We start from the raw sequence: 22567 nt of genomic DNA on the forward strand, positions 1-22567 counted from the left end.
GAAAGCAAAATGTTCGCAAACTCCAGGCTGAATTTTCTTTTATAGAAGGAATATGATTTAGATGAAAAACATCAGTTTCTATGACGATTATCTTGCTAATAATTTAATGATTCAACTTATAACAAACTCTAGGATATGCTAAAGAACTGTACATAGGTTGCAGTATATTTATTCACAAAATGAAAAAGTTGACAAGTAATGAAGTTTCTTTTCAATTCATTAGAATAAAGGACAAAAGGAACATCAAAATTCTCTCTTTAGAAATTAATGGGGTACAATAAACTTCTGTCTAAAATATGACCCCAAATCTTTAACAGTAATATATATCAACTAATATAAAGCTTGATATCAGAAAATGTTACTGTAACTTAAAAAAGCAATGTGCTTCATCTAACAGATGACGTGGTCCTAAGTAGATAGATCATGTTAAGCCAAATCATACTTAAGTGCTCAAAATCCTGACTAATTTAAAGACACTAACAAAGAATCCTTCGTAATACCAAAGGATCATTTTGAGGTGTGAATCATTAACCCAGTTTATCTGGTTTACAAGACTGGAATTCTCATGTCAAACACACCTATATTCCTAACACAGCAGTCTAAGATTTAAGTTCCTCTATGTCAAAGAAAACACTCCATTTAAATAATCATACAACCAGCATTCTATCGCCATTCAAAAAGTCTATGAAGGAAAGCACCACCTCTTACTAACTTGCTCTAGTGTTTAGTAAACCTAGATCAGGAAGTCTCCCCTTGGAGACATGACAACTTTTTGTTCCTGATACTTAGCCCTCAAATTCCCTTTTGTGTTGAAATGTTACATGGTACATGGGAAGGATCAGAAATGTTTAGCTGATGGAAATGGCATATAATTCATGAGAGAAAAGTTAAAACTTACTTGGCTCAAACGACGTCCCACTACAATGAGCAGGAAAAGCAAATACCCTGTGCTTACGTATTGTATGCTGCATTAAAAGTCTATACATTCAGAAACTTCTGTTAGCAAACATTTCACAGTGTATTCTTTAAAATCAGATTCCTAGCAAAGCAAGATGTAGATTCATCACAGTCTAAAATGAAACACCAAGATTCTACCCAAAAGAAAATACTTCTTTCAAAGAAGGTTAAAAAGAAGTGTTTGTGCTAATGAAAAGACAGTGAACTAATGGAAATAACACCTACTGTAGAACAGCAATTTAAAGGCACAGATTTAATCATTCATAAGTATCAGGAGTATTACCTACAGAAATTATTTAGCTCAAAGAGACAAGAGTTAAAAATTAGAGAAGCAGATTTCAAAATTAGGAGTATTGCAACACCACTGGGCTTTCTATACCACAGGAAAACAAAAGGATATAAGAAAATGTTTTTTAATTATAAGATATAAATAATACCTACAAGTGTGTTTCTTTTCCAAAACAGCAACAATGAATTATAGCAATTTATCACTTATAATTAATTAAACTATCTCTCAGGTGGGAATTTTCTGGAGGGTTTTTTTTCTCCTTCTTCTACTATAGGACTTAGACAACTAGTTGTTCAGAAACTTTCCTGATTATTAGAAGAATTATGTGGGTTGTATTCATCTTGGTGTTTTAAGACTGGAAGCTGAATTTCAAGACATATGCATGTACTTTACTCAAAAAGCAGCTAATTTCTTTCTTTCTTTGCACTCTACCTCACAGCTTAAGTGTCATGTAAGCCAAGCTGGAGTGGGAACAGGAGTAAATTTGATAGAGAGAAAAAGAGAGAAAACACCATTTGAGTAGGGTCATGAATCTTCTATACTCCTAGACTCCTTTTTCAAATAGGAACTCACTTTCCCAAATGGTGATTCCACGCATCACAGAATGGCAGTGATAAGAATGAATAATGCGAAGTATTTTTCAATTTCATTTCATTCCATTTTCACCTTTGCCTCTCTCTCTGTCTCATCCCTATTTCTTTGGCTTGCTGCTCTCCAAGATTCAAATACCCTTACCTACCCTAACCATGGTGAAAAGGAAATGAAAAACAGCTCAAAACTGACTCTGGTCAAATGTGGCCATTCTCAGATCAATCCCTTGACTTTGGCAGGAGTTGATTCTAAAAGGAAATTTCAGTAAAAAACAATTATACAGATTTTAGAGACCTACTGAATTCATTTTATAGTTAGCATTAAATTCAAGTACGTAACAACAACAAAATATACCCAGAATTGCTCCAATTCACTGCAGTTTGCAAATGGCCAGTGATTTTGGGGGCGAAATACTCTAAAGTACATGAAGCAGTCGTCAGAGTCATTTTGTGTTTGAAATGTAGTAAAAGATTAAGGAGTTGCACACACACCAAAATAACTGTAAACCAACAAATTAAAACTCCTGCAGATTTCTATATGCTTACATGTAGGGCTCATTTTCCATTTATTTTTGTTTAAAAAAATCCAAAAAGAAATTTTTAATTTAGCAAAAGAATCGATCCGGTGGGCTCTGAATTATAATGAAAAGTTCATTAAAAGAGAGATGCAGTTGTGCTAATCATACACCAGGTTCTCCGGTGTTGCGGCCTCACAGCCCCCAGTCTGGCTGAGCCAGCCAACACGATACACAGGCTCCGCACAGCCCTAACTAACGTTTCCTTACATTATCATTTCCAAAGAGCATGTGTTTGTTATCATGTATGTTTCAGAGAAGAATGCAAAACGGCATTTCTGCAATCAGCTGAAGTCTACGTAACCTTCCCATACTTCCCCAGAAAGTTCAATTTTTCTTCACATCTTTCAATATAAGAATTTTTAGAATTTTCTCAGACAAGATTTATCTACTTATTTTCCTTTTATTCCTAAGGTCAAATAAAAAAAATCTGACCCTAGGGGCGACTGAACAGCTCAGTCAGTTAAACGTCCCACTTCTGATACTGGCTCAGGTCACAATTTCACAGTTCCTGAGTTCAAGGCCCAAGTCGGGCCCTGGGCTAGCAGCATGGAGCCTGCTTGGGATTCTCTCTCTCACCCTCTCTCTCTCTGCCCCTCTCCCACTCAGATGCATGCTCGGCCTCTCTCTTACAATAAATAAATAGGCTTAAAAAAAAAATCTGACCTTAAATTTTGTCACATCTTAAAGGAAAGATTGTTTTTGGAAATATTTTAAATAATTTTATTTCACAAAACTAACTTTTTAAAATCAATTACATTTTCATATGCTTTACCTTGAGTTCCATTCAATCTTCTTTTCAGAGCTGAGACTATTAAAACCTGGAGAAACTTTTGCTGAAAACCAATAACTTATAAAGTGGAAAAGAAGCTGAAAGGTGAAAAAGCTGGCAAGAACAGTGCTGAGGATCAGCTTGGTGTTGGTATCCATATTTCTTCCACCTGTTAAAAGAAATGATGGCTATAAATTGCTTTAAATTGCTCATAATAAATCTAAATTAATCTTTAATTTAAAAAGTATGTGGTTGTATTTTTAGTAATTTATTTTAATTTAGCACAAATTTAAGAATACTAAAAAACTAAAAGTCTCTACCAGGTATTTGTCATGTATCTTATATCTGTATTAAAATAAAGGGGGAAAATTGATTATCTTAAATATCTCACTATTATAAAGCTCAGAAGGCAAATTTAATAGCATGATATTCAAAATGATCTAAGTCTTAGAATTTAATATTAAGAGGGAATTTCAAGTACTATAGCTAAAGGTATTCTTTTAGTAATATTAATTTTTAATTAAACTTAAGTCATATCACTTGATTTCTGTATGCCTCAATTTCATCTACAAAATGAGTTCATTAGGCAATTTCTAAGAAACAATTAAGCCAAAAATCATAATAAAACTGACATTATCTATAATAGCAAAACAAAAAATAATTATGTTATAAAAACTAATTGTACAGTGAGATAAAAAACATTTAAAACAAAATTAAAATCTTAAGAAGAATACCATCTGGTTCTTTTCTACTTAAATTAGTATTTAACTTTTAAAAATAATTCTGCAATCACACACATCCTTGGACCAAAAATCCTCCATGGCTTTTTATCTCTAAAATAAAAGATTTTTATAAAAGCGTTTCAGATTTTAAGGGTAGACTTAGCAGAAAGAATAGTAGTGTGCATACATACACACTCAAAGGATGTTTTCCATCTCATTGAACTGAACTTTGTCTCCTAAAAATCTTAGGAACATTCTGACCAAACGAAAGAAACCAAAGCATTTACTCATATCTAGCAAATACAGCATTTCTAGAAATGGTTCCATCTTTGATGGACCTGACCCTCGAACGAAAAGGAAATGAATCAATACGTATTTCCAGCCGCCTAATGTGAAGAAATAAAGTCGCCTAGTGGAGCCAATTCACTAGAGAAAAACCAAGTCATTGACTGCGGGAGCAATAACCCCACTTCATTCCCTTCCAACCAGGACCTTGTAATAAGAATCAGGCTCCCACAGGGCCCCTTCTGACAGAACTCATGTGTCTGTAATGAGTTCCTTCCCCATTCTTTCTTTCTGGTGTGTGTTCTCAGTGAAAATATCGATAGTACCATTCTTCTGCAGGAGGTTCCATTAACTTTATTGCTCATTTACTTTTTTTTTTAATTCGACATGTGCTTTGGAGTAGTAAAAAAATTTCATTTGTGATCTTTTAGCCGAGGCTTAATATTAACCAAATAATACATAAAACTAAGTTTTGTACATAAATTAATCGTTATAATTCACTAAGTGAGAGGTAAAAGGGAAAACGGTTTTCTAAGATTAAAGCAAATGGGAACTGGAGGACAGGTGGGCCAATGAATGACGAAAACGAAGCCAGTAACCAGAAAAGAGTGGATAGTCTAATCTTAAATGTGGGATGATTTGCCCCGAAGAGTTCTATAAGTCCCCCATTAATCCTGGAGGGCGGCTGGATGTGAGCTACTCATTTACTTTTGTTAGGATTCAATGTATATAATGAGCATTTCTTTCACTACTATTTGCTAAAATTTGTATTATAAAACATCGTAGGTATTAGATATTATCCATTTTATGAACTGTTCATGTAACCAATACATTAGAAAAAAAAAGGACTCGAACTCACCATGAAGAAATTCCCTATTCCTAAAACAGCGAGTTTTTATTAAGTCTTTGTTACCCTGGCTATTTTATATTTTCAACAGATTTACTTTCACTTAACTGGGGCCTTTGAGGGATATGCCGAGAGTCTCCCTTTGCAAAAATGTCTCATTTAAAATGAAAGAGCTCCGTGTAGTCTAGTTGTGGCTTCTATTAAAGGCTCGACAGACAGAAGCTAATTAAATTGTTCTTCTCTCAGCTTTGCTTCTTATTAAGCAGCTGCTTGCTTTATCAGTCATGCCAAATCAAGGACAAATCCAGGGATATTTTATAAATTTCCCCCGGAAAACCAAGGCTTCTGGTGGACAGCAAGTACCTCTGTTCATTCACTGAATCAGTCAGGAAAAAGGGGGAACTGGAAAAAGCCAAACAACACTAATTACTGACATAGATTAAGAACCTTTGAGAGTATGGCGATTACTGAGGAGAAGACCACACAATCAAAGAAGTATTAGACCTGGTTCATACACCTCTATGTGTGGCTAGGAGCTGGCAGAAGGCTGGGATTCTATGCTAGGAACGAACAGCCAGAACAGAAGTGGGAAATATTTCTGTGACAATTTAGAAGGGAGTGTCTAGACATGAACTTTACGATGTAATTAGCTCATCTCGATTCACACCAGAGAAACTCTTCCAGCGGCCTCCTGGATGCAGTGATGTTTGAACATTTTCTCCCAAGACGGTTTCCATAAACTTCCATTCAAGCTGGTTTCTTAGCAAAAGAAAAACATGAGAAGGTTTGAAGTACACCTCTCCCCCATCGGCCTATAAGAACCGTTCTCCCGCAGGACTCCCAGAGGCAGGGCCACCGGAAATAGCACAGCCAAACTGACTCCGCCCCTCGCTTCAACCAACAGTTCATCGGACATCTGTCACATGCCCACCAGCCAAGCCCTGTGCCAGGACTCGAAAACAAAAAGGGACATGCTTAGAGGCCAGTAGGGAAGCAAAGAAACTGATGACTAGCACATAAAGTGCCAAGCTCAAGGTGCTAAGGGAGTATTCCCTGATTTCCGTGAAATAAACACCCAACAGAGAGGACACATAAACAGTAAGGATGTATCAGAAGGTATATAGTGCAAACCAACAGGACATCTTCTCTTCTATTTAAGTCCCGACAAGACCCTTTAAGGCTCAAGTGCAGGACTCAGTTCCACCAGCTGAGTTTACAACTACAGACCTGGGAACACAACATTACTCTCATTTCCCATGTTTGTTACTCCCTTGTAATTCAAGCGCTTCCCTAGGAAGTATGCCACCTCCGGACACATACAGAACTGCACTCCTTCCCATTCGGACCCAACATGAACCACTGCTGTAGGGATCAGTGGGTAAAATGTTAAAACAAAGAGGAAAAGGTCTCCTGCGGTTGTCTTTAAGAAGGCAGCAAGGAAGGGGGAAGCTGGGAAGAATGCTTCCTTGTGTTTAGCACTCCTTTTCCCCCTCCTTCGTGAGTTCCCTTTCCTATTTCCCACATTGATTCCATACACTCACTGGACTTAAACCTTCAGTTCTCTCTCTCATGTAATAGATATGCTTCCTTCCTATTTTACCAAAAACTGGAGGCCGTAGAGCATGAACTCCCTCCTGCTGAAATGTCTACCACCTCCCCTGCCCCAACCCAGAACCTCTTCTTTGCACTCTATTGGCTCTGCCTGTGTGTATGCCCAAACCTTTAACACAGCTTCTGTTGTGTGCAACCGAAGCTCACCATCCCCCAGCATGCCAGTCCTGGATGGTCACCTTCCCTCTGGATGGCTCCTTAAGGGCATCTGGGAGGCCCCAGGGGCTCTACATGACTGAAGCTGAACTTAATCCCAAACCAGTCCTTGCCCCAGGGTTCCAGATCTCAGAGAATGGTGCTATCCACCACACTTTCCCATCTTCCAATCTAGAATAGCTCAGTCACTCTGGTTCCCTTCCTGTCCCTTATTCCCACAATTAAATGACTGCCAAATCCTGGCAGAATGAAGAATACCAAATGAAGGATAACTTGATTCCAGGAGAGTTCTGAAAGTTCCTCATGAAAGCTTTATGAATAATACAAAGAAATGTGGCTGGAAAACAAAATTAGGTAAATCCAGAGCTACCTGAAAAACTAGAAGAAGCATGTGGATCAATGAGCTGAAATGAGAAATATGTCCTGCTATCCTATAAGGGTCTCTATTTCTGGTCTTATAACATTTTTACAAATATTTATCTGATACTCAATCTGCACCTAACACAGAGCTGGGAAGGACAGCTAATGTAATGGATTAACAGAATCAGGTTTCTAAAGTATCTTCATAAGCGGAAATAGTGAGTCTCAATCAGAAAGAAAAGCATAATAAAAATAAATTGTCTAAAGGCAATACCTAAGTATAGGACTTAATATATTGACTACATCTCTCTCTCTCTCTCTCTCTCTCTCTCTCTCTCTCTCCCCCTCTCTGCCTGTCTCTGTCTCTCTGTCTCTCTCTCTCTCTCTCTCTCTCTCTCTCTCTCTCTCTCTCTCTCTCACACACACACACACACACACACACACACACACACACACACAGAGCTGGAGCTTCAGCATTTGAAGATACACAAAACTATGAGAAAGAATAATGTAATGAAGACACTAATAACAAAAAACAAACTTCAGGCTCATGTAGTTGACATAAAAGTATACCTCTGGATCAAGACTCTTACCAGTCCCACTTTACTCTGAATTAATCACAAACCATTGGGAAAAGGATTACTTAGAACTCAAAATCATCCTTCAAACGACTTCACTGTCATGTAGAAAAGTAAAAGATGGAATTTATTCTGCATTACTCAAAATGGCACAAATGGTAAAAATTATAGGGACGGAGGAGTTCAACTTAATTCAAGGAAGAACCTTCTAACATCTTAGAAGTGCCTGAGCATCCATCACGAAGAGGTAAAAGGAGGTCAGGAGGGTAAGACTGAGTCTAGCCTCCAGAGAGCTCTCAAAGAAAGATTCTGGGATTCTAGGACTAAACTGCACTTTGGTATCTAAAGAGACAATTTTGTATTAAATACTACATAAGCTTCTGACAGCCTATCATTTAGGTTGTTACAAAATCACAACAACATCTGTAGGAGAATATTAACTACACAGAACATGGTGGGACAGGCTCAGTCGCAGTCTTGGGATTGAACCTTATTCCACTGCTTGCTGGGTGACCCGGGACAGATTTCTAAATTTGCCTTATCTGAACCTCGGTTTCCTGCAAAATGGAGGTGACAGCAGTCCTAACTTGGTACGGCCGTCATAGGCATAAACCACATGCGTGTTGGATACTTAGAACCGAACTCGGCATTCGGCGCACACGCAGTACGTTTCTGCTTCCACCGTCATCCATCCCCGGCAGCAAGCCGGCGTGCAGTTTCTGGGTCTGTTACGGCTCCAGCCAAGGACAAGACCACTGTCTGACCACTAGCCCTACGCCCCTGATTCATCCCTGTTTACATTAGTCAACACGCACACATGCAGGCAGACCCCACTGCAGAAATCTGTCCCCTACACAGGACTACCTCTGTCATGCTCCAAAGTTCCTTCCCGGCAGTCACCTGACCCACTCCCTCTCTCCCTCCACCTCTCAAACCCGTCACTAAGCTGCTCCCCACCCATAGCCCCTGCCTCTCCCCCATGTGCTCTGAAGACACCCCTCTTCCCCCGCAGCCCCCTCTCAGGAAGATGCTTAGTCTCCCACAATTCAGAGTCAGGAGGCCACCCTATATCATCTCTTTGCTCCTCATGGTCTCCTTCAGGCCCTAATTCTCCATCCTCTGCTCCCCAGAAACACCCAGAGTGTTTTGGTCCTGCTATTCAGTAATACCACCGCTGCCCCCTTCTCAGTGCTGTATTCTGACCTCCTGAACATTTCCTTCCATTCAGGGACTCTGGTCTCAGTTCATGGATCTCTTCCTGCCCTGATACCAACCATCCTAAGTGATTCTTACTATGTAGGAGGCCAGATTTCATTAACAACTCAGTCCTTTCTTCAGCTGAAATGGCACGCCTCCCATGCCACCTTCACCAATCCGGGATCTTTACGCTCCCTTAACTCATTGTTTATCTGCCCCCAAAACAGCATTTCAAGTATTCCCCTGCTGACCCATCCTTCAGGTGAGCTCAGTATTACAACACTCAAGTCCACTTGACCTCTCGGCTGTTCCCAATGCATTAGCCCTTTCCTCCATTTTCCTTCCCTCTTTAATCAGCTTAGATCCTAGAGCCCCTCATTTCAGTAATACTCTAACACCCTACATTCCTTTTCCACTGTTAAGAGCTGGCAAAACTCCAACCCCAGAGCTGCTCAACTATTTACTCAGTGATGAGCCCTAAACAATCAAAGCACTGTTGGGAAATGTCACATACCTGCAGAGGTGGAGGCTGGTGAGGGAGAAATGACAGAGAGATCAAACAACCCTCAACACCACACCAGGCTCCCACGCACTGGCCGGGCCAACCAATTCTTTCAAATTCCACAAACGATTGTCCAAATCACCCTACTTTTCAAACCTCTAACCATCCACCCCCATTCTCAGCAGATAACTCCCATCCAACTTCACACACACACAAGCCAACATATGAAACCACGACTGCACTACCAACCACACAAACTACCTGCACCTTCACCCATCTGTCCTTCAGAGCAACCTCCCTAACCCACGAACTTTGAATCCATCCTTCTTGGCTGCCTTGGGAGTCTTCTGCTCCCCATGACCCTTTTCATCTCTGCAACTGGATCTTTTAAACAGGCTCAAGCTCTCAGTAAAAGCAAAAATCAAATCTACCACCTCTTCTTTAATCCAACAGTTTTTTTTTTCCCTCTTGCCCTCTCTCCCACTCCTGTTACTCCCTTTAAGGACACAGTTCTAGAAAGGTGTATCCATACTTCCCTCATTTCTCATCTCTCCCGCTTCTCAGCACATTCTGTTCTTGTCCCCAACTTCATCACTTTCCTGAAATAGGGATCGCTAAGGTCAACAGTAACTCCTACATGTGCCCTTCCTGTTACCTGAAGTCTCAAGAAACATCCAACACTACTGACCACTCTCTCCTTGTGATGCTTTGTTCACTGAGCTTCCATAACACCTTACTCCGTCCTCCACCCAGCCACTAAATAACTGAATTCCCTAAGGCTCAATCCCAGACCTTCTTCTACTTATTTCCTATGTGATTTCACCTGTACCCATGACATGAGTAACCATTTATGTGCAGAAAGATCTCAAGTTTAAGTATCCATCCCAGATCTCTCCTCTGAGCTCCTAACGTGTACATCTAACTACCTACTAGTCAGTACCACATAGCAGCATGTCAGAGGCATTTCAAACCAAGCTCATGACCTGACCCCTGAACTCGGTCCTCCTCCAGGTTCTCCAGCCCGGTGAATGGTATCGCTGCACATCTGGAACCTAGGAGCCATCCTTAATAATTTATAACTTTTTGCACCTTCCTACTATACGTCTCATAATCAACCCACCAAATCCTATGGATTTCACTTCTTAGACTGTTTTTCAAGTCACCCATTTTTCTCTAGCTATGCCATCACATCTCTGGAGTGTCTCTAAACCGACAGACTGCCTCCAAACAGACTAGAGGACTCCAGGGGAATCCTCACTAAAAAGCTGCCTCTGATTAAGTCACCTCCTCACCTACATCCAACTTAAACTCTCAATGATCTCCCGGTGCTCTTATGAGGATCCTACTTCCTCCAGCCTGATTGGCTGCCCTCGCTTGCTGCAATCCAGCTAATGTGACCTTTCTGTTCCTTAAAGATGCCGCATTCCCTGCCTCTAAAAATCCTTTGCAGAACCTACCCCCCACCCCTGACCCTGCCCCTACTCCCAAGTTAACTCTCAAACTTCTTCAGCTCTCAGGTCAGCCCTCATTTCCTCAGAGAAACCTCTCCAAGCTCCAGCACCAGGTCAGCCCCCTCCCGTTAGCTGCTCTCACAGTACCAAGGTCCTCCCCTTTACAGCTGGAATTTAAAAAAAAATTTTTTTTTAATTTGAGTGTAGGTGACAATGTTATCTCAGTTTCAGGTGCCCAACACAGCACTTCAACAACTCTGTATGTTTCAGCACGCTCACCACAAGCGTAGCGACCATCTGTCACCATACAACACTACTGCACTACAACTGACTGTTCCCCACGCTGTGCCTTCCATCCCTGTGACATTCATTCCTGTATCTCCCTCTCCCCTTTACTCATTTTGCCTAACCCCCACCACCCTCCCCTCTGGCAACCATCAGATTGTTCTCTGTATTTATAGGTCTGATTCTATGTGTTTGCTTGTATGTTAATCTGTTCTTTTAGATTCCACATGAGTGAGATCATAGGGTATGTGTTTTTGTCAGATATAGCTGCAATGTCAATGAATGTCTCCTTCCCTCGGGGAAGTGTGAGCCCCATAAAGGTGGGAAACATGAACATTTTCCCCCTCACCACTGCATCCCTGTACCTAACACAGGCCTGCCATATAGCATGTGCTCAATAAGTGTCTATTAAGTAAAATGACAATAAAAGACATTCATCTCCTTATACGTGCTTTCCGTTCTGCTGGTATTTCATCAGCAACAGGTCCCTCGTTTTACAGTGTAGTCAGAATACCAGGAAAACCTTGTATTATAACATGAAAACATATTTCCTTCAAAAGGATTCTCACCTCAAATGTCTAAGAGCAAAAGGTACTGATCAACATGATAAACTGACCTACTACTGAGTAAGTGTTTAGTCCATTTGCACAGCTGTAACAAAATACCACAGACTGGGTGACTTAATAAACATCAGAAATTTAGTATTGCCTACGGTTCCGGAGGCTGGAAGTTTGAGATCAGGGTACCAGCATGGTTTGGTGAGGGCCCTCTCCCGGGTCACAGACTTCCCCTGGCCGAAGGGGCAAGGTGGCTCAGTGGGGTGTCTTACAAGAGCACTAACGCCATTAAGGAGGGCTCCACCCTCACGGCCTAATCACTTCCTGAAGGCCCCTCGACTGCCAATACTACCACCTCTTGGGGGGTAGGATTTCAACAAATAAATCTGCAGGCTGGGGAGGGGGACACAAACATTTAGGTCACGGCAGTAGCACATATGGATTGTCTATCCCAAATTCCTTATAACAAATACTGTGTTCAAAGGTTTCATAATAATTATAATCTGTACTGTATTTTCATACTTTTGTCAACTACAGAAATACATCCTGATTTATCTACCATGTCAGTAAGCCGAACATGTGAAACTGTTTTAAAAGTCTCTGCTTGCAAACTATAAACCATTTATAAATGAACACATGACTGCAGAAGATGAGACGTTTACCAAACCAAACAAAAACCCTTTCAAAAAAGCTGTACCTGCACCTTACCCATTCATCCTGGTTTCTGTTTACCTTTACATATGGGCAAATGATTATCTGTCTAAATGTTCAGGAAATGTTAGTAATTAACAGAGACAATAACACCCCCCACGTAGTAAAGAATAACTATCACACTACCCACTTTTGTCTTTTTATTCTTGTAAAAATAAACACCTAATCAAATATGTACAAAGCTCTCAACTAAATACAATTACACTTTTTGTTTTTTATTGTCATTACTGTTATTTTAATTCTGCACTGAAAGCTGTATGAAACAAAGTTAGGAAAACTATGTGCAGAAACATTCCACCTCCTCTCATTTTCTGAGTATCAAGTTCAAGTACCATCAGCATTAGTGTGAAAGTCTACCAGAAGTCAGCTGCATTAAAAAAAAAAAAAAATCAACCTAACTTCCATAAATCCTCCAGTATTCATGGTACTGCTTTTTAAACAGAAGCAATGGGAAGAAAATGAAGACTAAACCAGAAAGGACTAAGGAACCCTATATTAATATGATTAAATTGTGCTCCCTTTCTCAGATACATGATGTTACTTAAGATTTAACAAGGAACTATCCATGAGGATAAGAAAAGCATTCTCTGTGGTTCCTCCCTGTCACTTAAGATACTAAACTTTGCATAAGGGATCTTTTATACTTTTCCCATTCCTTCAATCCTTTTTCTTCCAAGAGCACATAACAGAATTCAGATTAAAGAGAAATTGTTCAACTCTCCCTGCTACACCCCTGGGACTGGACACCTCCCTGAAATAATTTCTTTTGGATTAGAGATCGTCTTAATGATAACAAAAATTTTAATATTTAAGGTTAAATATTCATACATTTCTAACTGGCCTTTATGTCCCCCGCCATCCTATCCAACAGCAGGATGTACTAGCAGGAGGGAGGCTAATATTCTGTTCCCCAAACCGGCTCTATGCAAGAGACTCCCCAACTCGGGCTGTGGGGTGGCCCCATCCTGTTACAACTCGGAGAACTGTTGTAATAGCTAATTCCTATTGCTACAAATCTCTTTAGTCCAAGATTCCCCTTTTAGCTGTCTCCTTCTGCTAACTGCCTTCTAGATCTTTCTCTGATCCCTCTGTTTTTCAGATTTTCACATCTCAGAGCTTCTCCCTGCCCCTCTCACGTGTGCTCATACAGTACTTTCTCTGTAGGTGTTCTTATTCAAACCAGTCAAGAAGATTCTGTAGTCTTCTTTTTAAAGTTTGGTTATCGGTAGGGGTTGGGAGGTTGATATTTTTTCATTCAGCCCTGAGTCCCGACCAAGACATTTTTTTTAAAACATTTATTCATTTTTGAGACACAGAGAGAGACAAAGTGTAAGCAGGACAGGGGCAGAGAGAGAGGGAGACACAGAATCTGAAGCAGGCTCCAGGCTCTGAGCTGTCAGCACAGAGCCTGATGTGGGGCTCAAACTCATGGACCATGAGATCATGTCCTGAGCTGAAGTCAGACACTTAACCCACTGAGCCACCCAGGTGCCTCAAGGCATTTTGCCATGGCAAGGACAAGCGGGTATTTCATCTCCTTAACTCCTCCCTAAGAATTCATGCTCTTCAAGAAATAATTTCTCTCCTGTTCCCACAGCACTTGATCAGGTCTTCCTTCTATTACAGGACTTTTTGTTTCAGTTTGGTTTTGTTTTTTAAGGAGGCTTTGTGCCCAGCACAGAGCACAATGCAGGGCCGGAACTCACAGCCTTGAGCTCAAGACCTAAACTGAGATCAAGAGTCAGAAGCTTAACCAATGAGCCATCCAGGTGCCCCTATTATAGGTATTTTCAATTAGAATTTTAATAGAACGTTTATTCTGGTTTTCCTAACTTATGTTCCTTTATACTTTTTACATGTTCTGGCTACTAACTTTAAATAAAATATAATCTAATACAGTTGATCTATATTGTGTCAACTGTTTAAGTTTTTTGTATTACTTACATTTTTTAAATTTCATTTTGCACTGACTCTCTGATATGGGATTTGATTTTACAGTGTCTAACAAGAAGGGTAAGGGAGTGACAATGGAAAAAAGGCCACCTTCCCCAGCTCTCCTTTCTACTACGCTGGTTCCCAGCCCCCAATCCACCATAGAATTCTACTCTTAGAAATTCAGTTCCTTTTCTAGGGACTTAAGCCTGAGAGTACAGATGGCACATTTTATTTACTTGGTAAGTTTCCTAGCATCTCACCCCACTTAAAACTTTATTATAAAGAAGTTTTTGTTTTTCAAACTTAAGAGCTCCAATGGCAGCCATTAGATTTTGGGTAAGCCAGGACACCTTAAACCTATAACTGGAAGATCACACAAATACTTGGCACAAATAACAAGGGGTTGAATATACGTACAATTTGAGGGCTCGTCTTTGAGGAAATCAACATTTCAAATACGACACACTCTCCAAGCCTCAGGTTAGCACGGCGTCACGTCACCTGGTGTCTCAGGAAGAGGAATGGGGCTCTGCAGCAAACCTTTACCCAACTTTTCCTGATTTCCCTGCAATTCCCTTCCTGGAAGGGAGCTTCTTGGCTTGGGATATCACTTGGCATTCTGCCAACACTGTGAAATCAAGGAAAAGCTGGACAGAGCAAGATTTTTCCAAATACGTTCTGTTCCTTTTCTAAAGGAAGCACTGCTGAGCAAGCTGGGAAATCAGAACCTAAGGAGAGAGGGAGGTCCACCTCACCTTCAAATTGTTGGTCCAATTACCTCTGACAGAGTCCCTGGGAAGTAAGGAAGCAGCTGAGGTGGGACAAAGCCCGCCTGCCCTCTGGGTCTCTCTCTGTTCGCCTGCTCTACCCAGGAACCAGAGACACTCTGCACTGGGCTGGGGGAGCTGAAGAACAGCTGAGCAAATCTCTCCCACCTGTTGAGTCTTAAAATGCATTTCGTTCGTTCAAGAGAGACCTAGAATCAAATCCTAGTCCTAGGACTTACCAAGTTGCCACAGGCAAGAAGAACAGGACCTTTCTGACTTGCACGTCCGATGAAAGGGACTAAGAATGCCTACATTGCAAGAGGGTGACCTGGCTTAAGTGAGATGGATTAAATGCACCTGGCACAGTGCTCGGCACACGTAGCCACTTGTGAGAATTCCTGGGGAGTGTGGCATTGCCGCTCCTGTCACCCAGAGTGGAGTCTAGGTCTCTGCCCCCATGAATCTGGGCTGGCCTTGTCACCTGCTGACAAACAGTTGGTAGAAGAGAGGCTGTGAGGGCTCTGGAGTCTAGGCAGGCCTCAAAAGACCTTGCAGCATCTGCCTTTTACTCTCTGAGCATTGCCCTAAACCTGCCATGTAGACACAGTCTAGTCTCCTGGAGCGTGAGACCCCCTGGAGAACCGAGCCGTCCAGCTGCCAGATAACACTCGATACCAATTCCCAGCCACACTGGGAAGCATGCTTCCATCTTCCAGCCCAGCAGACCCTCCGGCTGAACGCAACCGTATGAGTTCACCCACAAGCGGCCAGGTAACTGTCCGGCCACCCAGGGAATCAGGACAGAGAAGAAATCACTGTTGAAAACCACTAGGTTTGGGGTGATTATTCATGAATACACCAAAACTCAATAAAGGACTGCACTTATTATAACCACCTTTTCCTAGCCAAGAAATCAATGTTACACCCATCTGTCAAATGTTACCAAGTCACAGAGCAATAGATATTTGGTATCTGAAGCACTGAGATCATTTCCCTCTCTGTTTTACCTTTGGCCTAGAGCCCCCACAGCTTGTATTCACCTCCAAGCTGATTGGGGGATGTAGTGGCTTAAATGAGAAGAGCCAAGGAGTTTCTAAATTCTCTAGAACTCTCATGCTGGTCCTTAAGGTCAACCAACTGAATTTTGAGAGCAGTTTCTCTTCTGACATCTTCCCAAAGATTGCCTTTGCCAAAAGCACCATTTCCCAGTACACGTGGTATTTAACAGCCTGATTCGATATCTGGATTAACAATCAGGTAGCCAAGAAAATCTGAACACAGGGACACAGTTCCCAGAATTACTTCACAGGCTAAGAGGAGATGTGCAAATCAATCGAATGTAGCGCTGGGTGGCCTCAAGGTACACACTTCCTTTAGTGACATATAAACCTCACGTTTAAACTCAGGGTAAGTCCTAGTAAAGGACCTCGGCTTGACCTATAGACTTGGTAATAAAGAACTGTCCTGGGACAGTGCTCGGAGGCAAGCCTTAAGTGAATGTGGTCATGGAAACACGACCCAGGTGCTCATGAGAGTCACACTCCATCCGGTAGATGTCTGGGCCCTGCTAACGCTCTGCCATGCTACCACCTGGGAAGAACGGAAAGCTTGGGGATGCTCCCAGGATGCCTGGAACGGTGGCTCTGAGCTCTTCTCACTGGTGGAGCTCCGCAAGGTGTGAACACGAACCGTCCTTCCTGCATGGACCAACTGCAGACTTGTGCACGTGGGTTTTTAAGAGGAAAATATATTGTTCATTGTTATAGTTCCAATACGTTAATGCCATTTAAACATAATCCTCACTTCTTGGAGGTGGGTGAGGGGCAGGGGTGATGGGACAGAGGAGTGCACTGATGATGAGCACCGGGTGATGCACAGACGTGCTCAATCACTGAATTGTACGCCTGAAATGAATACTACACTGTACATCAACTGGAATTTAAGCAAAAACTTTAACAATAAATAAACATCCTCACTTCCCGCTTTGTAAGTTGCAAGCCTAGTAATCTTAGGCAAGTGGGTCCTCCTCACAGAGATTCCACTGAAGTTATATATCCTGTACCACCTTGTAGAAAACATTGTCTAAGAATAATATCAGATTGCTGTTTTCATCAGTACTCTCAAAGCTCTCTCTGGATTAAACCCATGAACTTCCCCCTCACCCTAATGACTTTTACTGAGGAGTCCCAAAGCACGTTACCCTTGGCCGGCAAGGAGGAACATGGCATGAAATGCATCTGGGAGCCAGGTCACTAGGTTTTACTGTACAACACTGCAGATGCTATTGAGGAGGCTGGCCACTGCAAATGCAGGGTTTTCTTGCTGAAAATCCAAAGGGGAAGTTTCTCTCACCTCCTAGAATCAGGAATAGATGGACTTCTCCTATTTGGTTTCTGTTCTGGACACCTTAAATCTTGTTGTGGGCTGTTTGCCTCTTCTCTTAGGCTGCTGAAAAGCCGGAACCTGAAGGTACACTTACCAACCTCGCTCATAACTCCCTCTTATTTTCTTTTGGCTTACTTTTCTTTCTCATCCCAGACTTAACTGCATCTTGTCATGTCATAACATGACATACCATGACATATACCATATAACATGGATCTTTGTAAGCCATCCCAGCTCGCTCTTGGAATAAGGTAGGGTACAAATCAAACTAAAAGTATTATAATCGGTGTCTATGCCTAGCCCCCCCACTCCAGATGGTGAGCTCTTGGAAGCAAGGGCTGTCCCACCCCATTACGTGTCTAGTGCTATACTTTTACTGCTGAATGAACTAAGTGGTAGAATATGTAACTTCTGAGAGCACTGTGTTAACTAGATTATAAAATGAGCAGTATACTGATGATTTCTCTTTTGTCCTCAAAACAAAAGCACATATGTGTCAAAGGATGCATGTAGAAGGTGTTTACTGCAGCAGTAGAAGCAACCCTACGGTGCAATGATAGGGAAATGACTACACTGGTGCAGCCGCACTATTACAGGTTATGCAGACGTTCAAAGGAACAACACAGAAGGGCGGTTACCCATCACACACTGGGGGGGGGGGGCGGGGGCGGGAGGAGCAGGCTATGAAATAACACGTTTTTCACAAATACCTAACTGGGTTAATTTGGTATCTGTAGAGAAGAATGGCTATTCCCCCAAACTGCTACCTGGCTGTGTTTGGGAGTAAAACCAGGGGAGACAGGAGCTGGAGAAAGGGGAAAATGTGAACTGCCATTCTCTTCAGTATTGGTTGTTTTAATGGTTTTTAGGTTTTTTTGTTGTTGTTCTTAACGAGAAGTTTCACTTTTGTCTTTTAGAAACAACGGTGCAGAAAACCTTTAGCGACTTGAGGTTACCAAGCAGTCTCCAGTCCTCAAGATGTCGAATGTCTCAAGAGTTTGGTTGGGGGTGCCAAGCTCGGATCATCCCAACAGGCTGCCCTTGGTCCAGGCGGCCAGGCCCCGCAGGTGGGCGACTTGGTCTCCCAGCCTCACTGCCTTTAGCCCACCCCGGACTGCTCCACTGAGTGGGTAGGAAATTGGTCTGTTTAGTGACATTCATACAGGTTTTCAAAATATGAAAGGGCAACAAATCTTTCTCAATCAGAATACAGCTGGTCTTTATAAGTCCCTAAAGAGCAGGTAATAAATTAGAAAACATTTAAATTCTTAATTGTCTCAATGTTTGTGTACATATTAGAGTAAAACGTGTTAACTGAGCAAGACTATGTTAGGGAATTAGGTCCCTATAATGTTAACACTTTGTAGAGGAGGTGGGGGGGTTAATTGTTCTAAATTTTTCACCTCGAATGAAAATTCCGTCTTCCCCCATTGCACCAAGTAAATAATACCAAACAGAAGTTTTCTAGGTCTTCAAAATGTAATTTTGCAAGGTATTTTTAAGCCTATTTGAAGAAGGTACTTAAATTAATTTGACCAAGACAGATTCTCTATGCCCCCAACATGTAAAAATTAAATAAGTCAAAATCAATGTATAAACCCATCGATGTACAGTTATTTCTAGGATGGCCACGGCAGGATATGGTGGTGACCAACACAGCACAGGCCAGAATCCATACAGGGGACTCTATGGGAATAGTCAGGTGGACACCTGTTAAGTCCAGAGCTCAGAGGTAACAGCAGAGAAAACATTATATATATATATATATATACACACACCAGACAGCTGAGAAGTAAAGCCACACACTGAAAACACATCAACTGAGGTTAAGAAACTCAAACAAAGCAAGGATGAGTCAAAGGGAGGCTCCGTCTAGGTCAGAATACGGATGATAAAAACAAACAAATAAGGAGGCAACCAGAGTGAACCCTGACCCCCGTGCACGTTCTCTTCTGTGCTCCATTGTACTTGCCCACGGGTGACTGTGTCAGGTGGAGTCAGATGGTAATTGTTATGAAAGGTGATCAACGCAGGCAGATAACCTCTGCCCTTCATTAACTCCAGGCCACAGATACTAGAAAATGGCCTAAGGACACCGCATGCTGCCTCACCTATTTCTCGAAGAAGCTGTTTTCGCAATCCCAAAGCCTATGAATGATGATTCCAGTTTGACTGTAGACCTTGAACTAAGAGGTCTAAAAAAGCTCTGATAATCTAACCCTTTTACACAAGGTGATGAGGATACTTTTCCATTTCCCTGTGAAGCAAGCGGCTAATAACCTAATGAGTTTGGTCAGCACATGGGGTTCTGGAAACAACACATTCCATCCCCATCTGCTATAGAATTTCTCAAAGCTGTAAGGGATGATATGAACCTACACTCTGCACTATGAGCCCCTCTGCTCCCTACCAGCTGACGAAAGTAGACGTGGCCTAAACCCACTGGCCCATTTGTTCGGGACCCCCTTCACCTACAGAGAAAAATCTGCTTTAAAGATACGGTTGTCAAATCCAAGTTTACTCCTTGCGTACTTCCTTCTCCCTCAAAACCATTTTACTCTGAAGTGGACACAATTGGTAGGAAGGCCGCTTTTGCACCTGTCCATCCAGCTGCCTTCCCTAATGTGAGTCCTGCAGGCGTGAGCACCCCAGACGAGCTCCCACAGGCCTGCCTTCCCACCAACAGGTGTCCGGATTTCCCTAATCAACTCCCATGCTCCCCTCCACCTCCTCCAGCATCTCCAACCCAAATGCCCTGCTTATCCATCCATTAGGCAAATGGTTTCTAAACAGTGGACTCTGATCCACTAACAGACGATGAGGCGTTCAGAACACTGAGTAGGAACAGAAACCAGAATGCAGTACACAAAAGTGTGCATGTTGTTTCATAAAACGAGTTGCAGACTCACACATACTTACTTCTGTCCTGGGTTGCAATGCAAAACCCATTCTGTACCGTGTCGTCATCCAAAAACGTTTGAAATACTGCTTTAGACAAGCCTTTGTCCCTCTAGTCAGACTCCCCCCTTGCTATCCTGCCACTGCTCAGCAACTCTCTTCCTCACGCTGGCTCCGGCTCTGAACTGACTTCCAGCTGTCTTCTTTACCCGCTGTTTTCACAAACCTTGGCCTTTTACAATGATTCACAAGCTCCTTCTCATGTATCCACAGGATTGCCTTCTCCTTGAACAGACCAATGTTCTAAGCAAAAAAAAAAAAAAAAAAAAAAAAAATCCTTTGCTATTCCTGCCTTCTTTTCAGGTCTGGGATCTGCTTGCAGAACATCCAACTGTCTCCCTATGAATAACAAACCTCAGAGCAGTAGGACTCCATTGCTTTGTGTGCCACCTTTCATCTCCAGCAAAAAATACCACCAAAGTCACTCTCACAATCCCTTAGATTTTCCTACAAAATGACCCTGCTTTCCTGACGTAATGCGTTCTCCGGTGTCACATGTTTCGCGTCTGACAGCAATGCCAGGTGAATACAGCTCATCTCGGATGGTGAGTTAGAGTCTGGTTCCCATCCTTGAGAACAGATGGTTTCTCCACCTCCATACTGCTATCTTCTTCCACTCGCAAGGCAAATGGAAGGAGGGAGAGCACAGCAAGGTGGCTCCACGCGGGTGGCGGCATCCTTCTCCTCTCAAGGACGAGGGCACAAGCTGTCCGGCACAGTTCCACCACCCGCTCCTGCCCTCCCTTGTCCAGCCGCCCACAGTTCTCGCCCAGACAATTAATTCATTATCTTCCTCCACAGAAAAAAACTAGTTTTCTGTATCTTCCCGACACTGTTCAGTTTACTTTTTTCTGCCAAAATGACTACCCTAGCTTTTAACCTTCCAAGAGATAGCAAAGCTAAATGAAGCCTTAATGTGTAGGATATGGGGCACTGATCTGAGAAGAAGGGGGCGGGGGGACATGGAGGTCTGAAGGTTTCTTATGAAACCTGCTCAGCTTCCTCTCCTACTTAGAAGGCCAGCTAGGAGGGAGACACATAAACGCTGGGGGCCTCTTTTAGAGCTCCAGGGGAGGAGAGGGCCGCACTAGACTCAGAAGGGCCAGGAACACTCTCTGAAGGAAAGGAGAGAAGGGAAGGTCACACCTAGGGCACATTCCAGAATTTGCCTTGAAGCTCCAGTACCCCCTTTCTGTAGCCCAGCCCCCTCCCTCTTCCCAGCTGGGATTCCAAGGCTCCTTTACGACCTCTCTGGTTTAGGACCTCCCTCCCGACTTCCTCCTCCCCACTCCCATGGCTGGGAATGCTCTTAACCAGTCTAGCTCTGAGTTAGATTTCTGATTGCTCCCTGCTCCCAAGGCCTCCTTCTCCCTTGGTAATCAAATCAATCTCCCTCCAATGGAGATTTCAGAAAAGGAAAGAAAAGATAAGTCAACGCTTGCATCCATACCCCGAGAGTCTTTGAGAAGACCCAGCTTCTTTGGGTTACCCTTCAGCTTCTTGGCCAATACCATTCCTAGGCACCTCCAAGTCAAACACAGCTGTAATTACAAAGAGCCATTAAGTATGCTTTCCAACAAGGTCAAGATGGCTTAGGGTGAAAGGTATAGAAATACAAAGCTCACAACGTAAACGATTATGACCACTAAGCAGCTGGATGCCAGGTGTCCAGCTCCAGCACGTTAAAACTCATACAAGATCACACAGCAAGGATTCCAACGCTGGAGGGAGGTATTGCAGCAAAAGCAGTTGCAGGGGCAGGAAGGAAAGAGACACTCTCACAATATATTCTCCAGACCATCTGATAATGGGGGGGGGGGGCAAGTCATCCAGAGCCCACCACTCCTCAAGCCACTCTTTCCGATTTTCTAGCATGGCAGGAGTCCACTCGTCTAATTTCGTTTCAACCTTACAATTTAAGGAAAATATTAACACGGGGGGAAAAATCTCTACTTCACACTTAAAAAGGAAACTGGCATTCTGTCATATTACCTTCACTGGCTCCACAAAGATGAAGCTGCGTTCCAGCCTGTATACCATGAGCCCAGACAGCAGTATCTCTTTTAACACACACACA

At 42.4% G+C, this 22567-nt stretch overlaps 1 protein-coding gene across 4 annotated transcripts in view; it reads right to left on the reverse strand.

Annotated features, from left to right (window-relative positions):
• LOC115299071 (transmembrane protein 56-like) overlaps positions 1-22567 on the reverse strand; it is a 93984-nt gene that overhangs the window by 43097 nt on the left and 28320 nt on the right. For 2 of the 4 annotated variants that reach the window (XM_029948363.1, XM_029948365.1), the window contains one exon: positions 3187-3352. In XM_029948363.1, coding sequence (XP_029804223.1) covers positions 3187-3352 — 166 coding nt within the window. Of the gene's footprint in view, positions 1-3186; positions 3353-5704; positions 5783-21940; positions 21967-22567 lie in introns of those variants that run through there. The other 2 variants (XM_029948366.1, XM_029948364.1) reach the window with 2 other exon arrangements.

The sequence above is a fragment of the Suricata suricatta genome, chromosome 8 (genome assembly GCF_006229205.1).
Source record: "Suricata suricatta isolate VVHF042 chromosome 8, meerkat_22Aug2017_6uvM2_HiC, whole genome shotgun sequence".
Taxonomy (NCBI): domain Eukaryota; kingdom Metazoa; phylum Chordata; class Mammalia; order Carnivora; family Herpestidae; genus Suricata; species Suricata suricatta.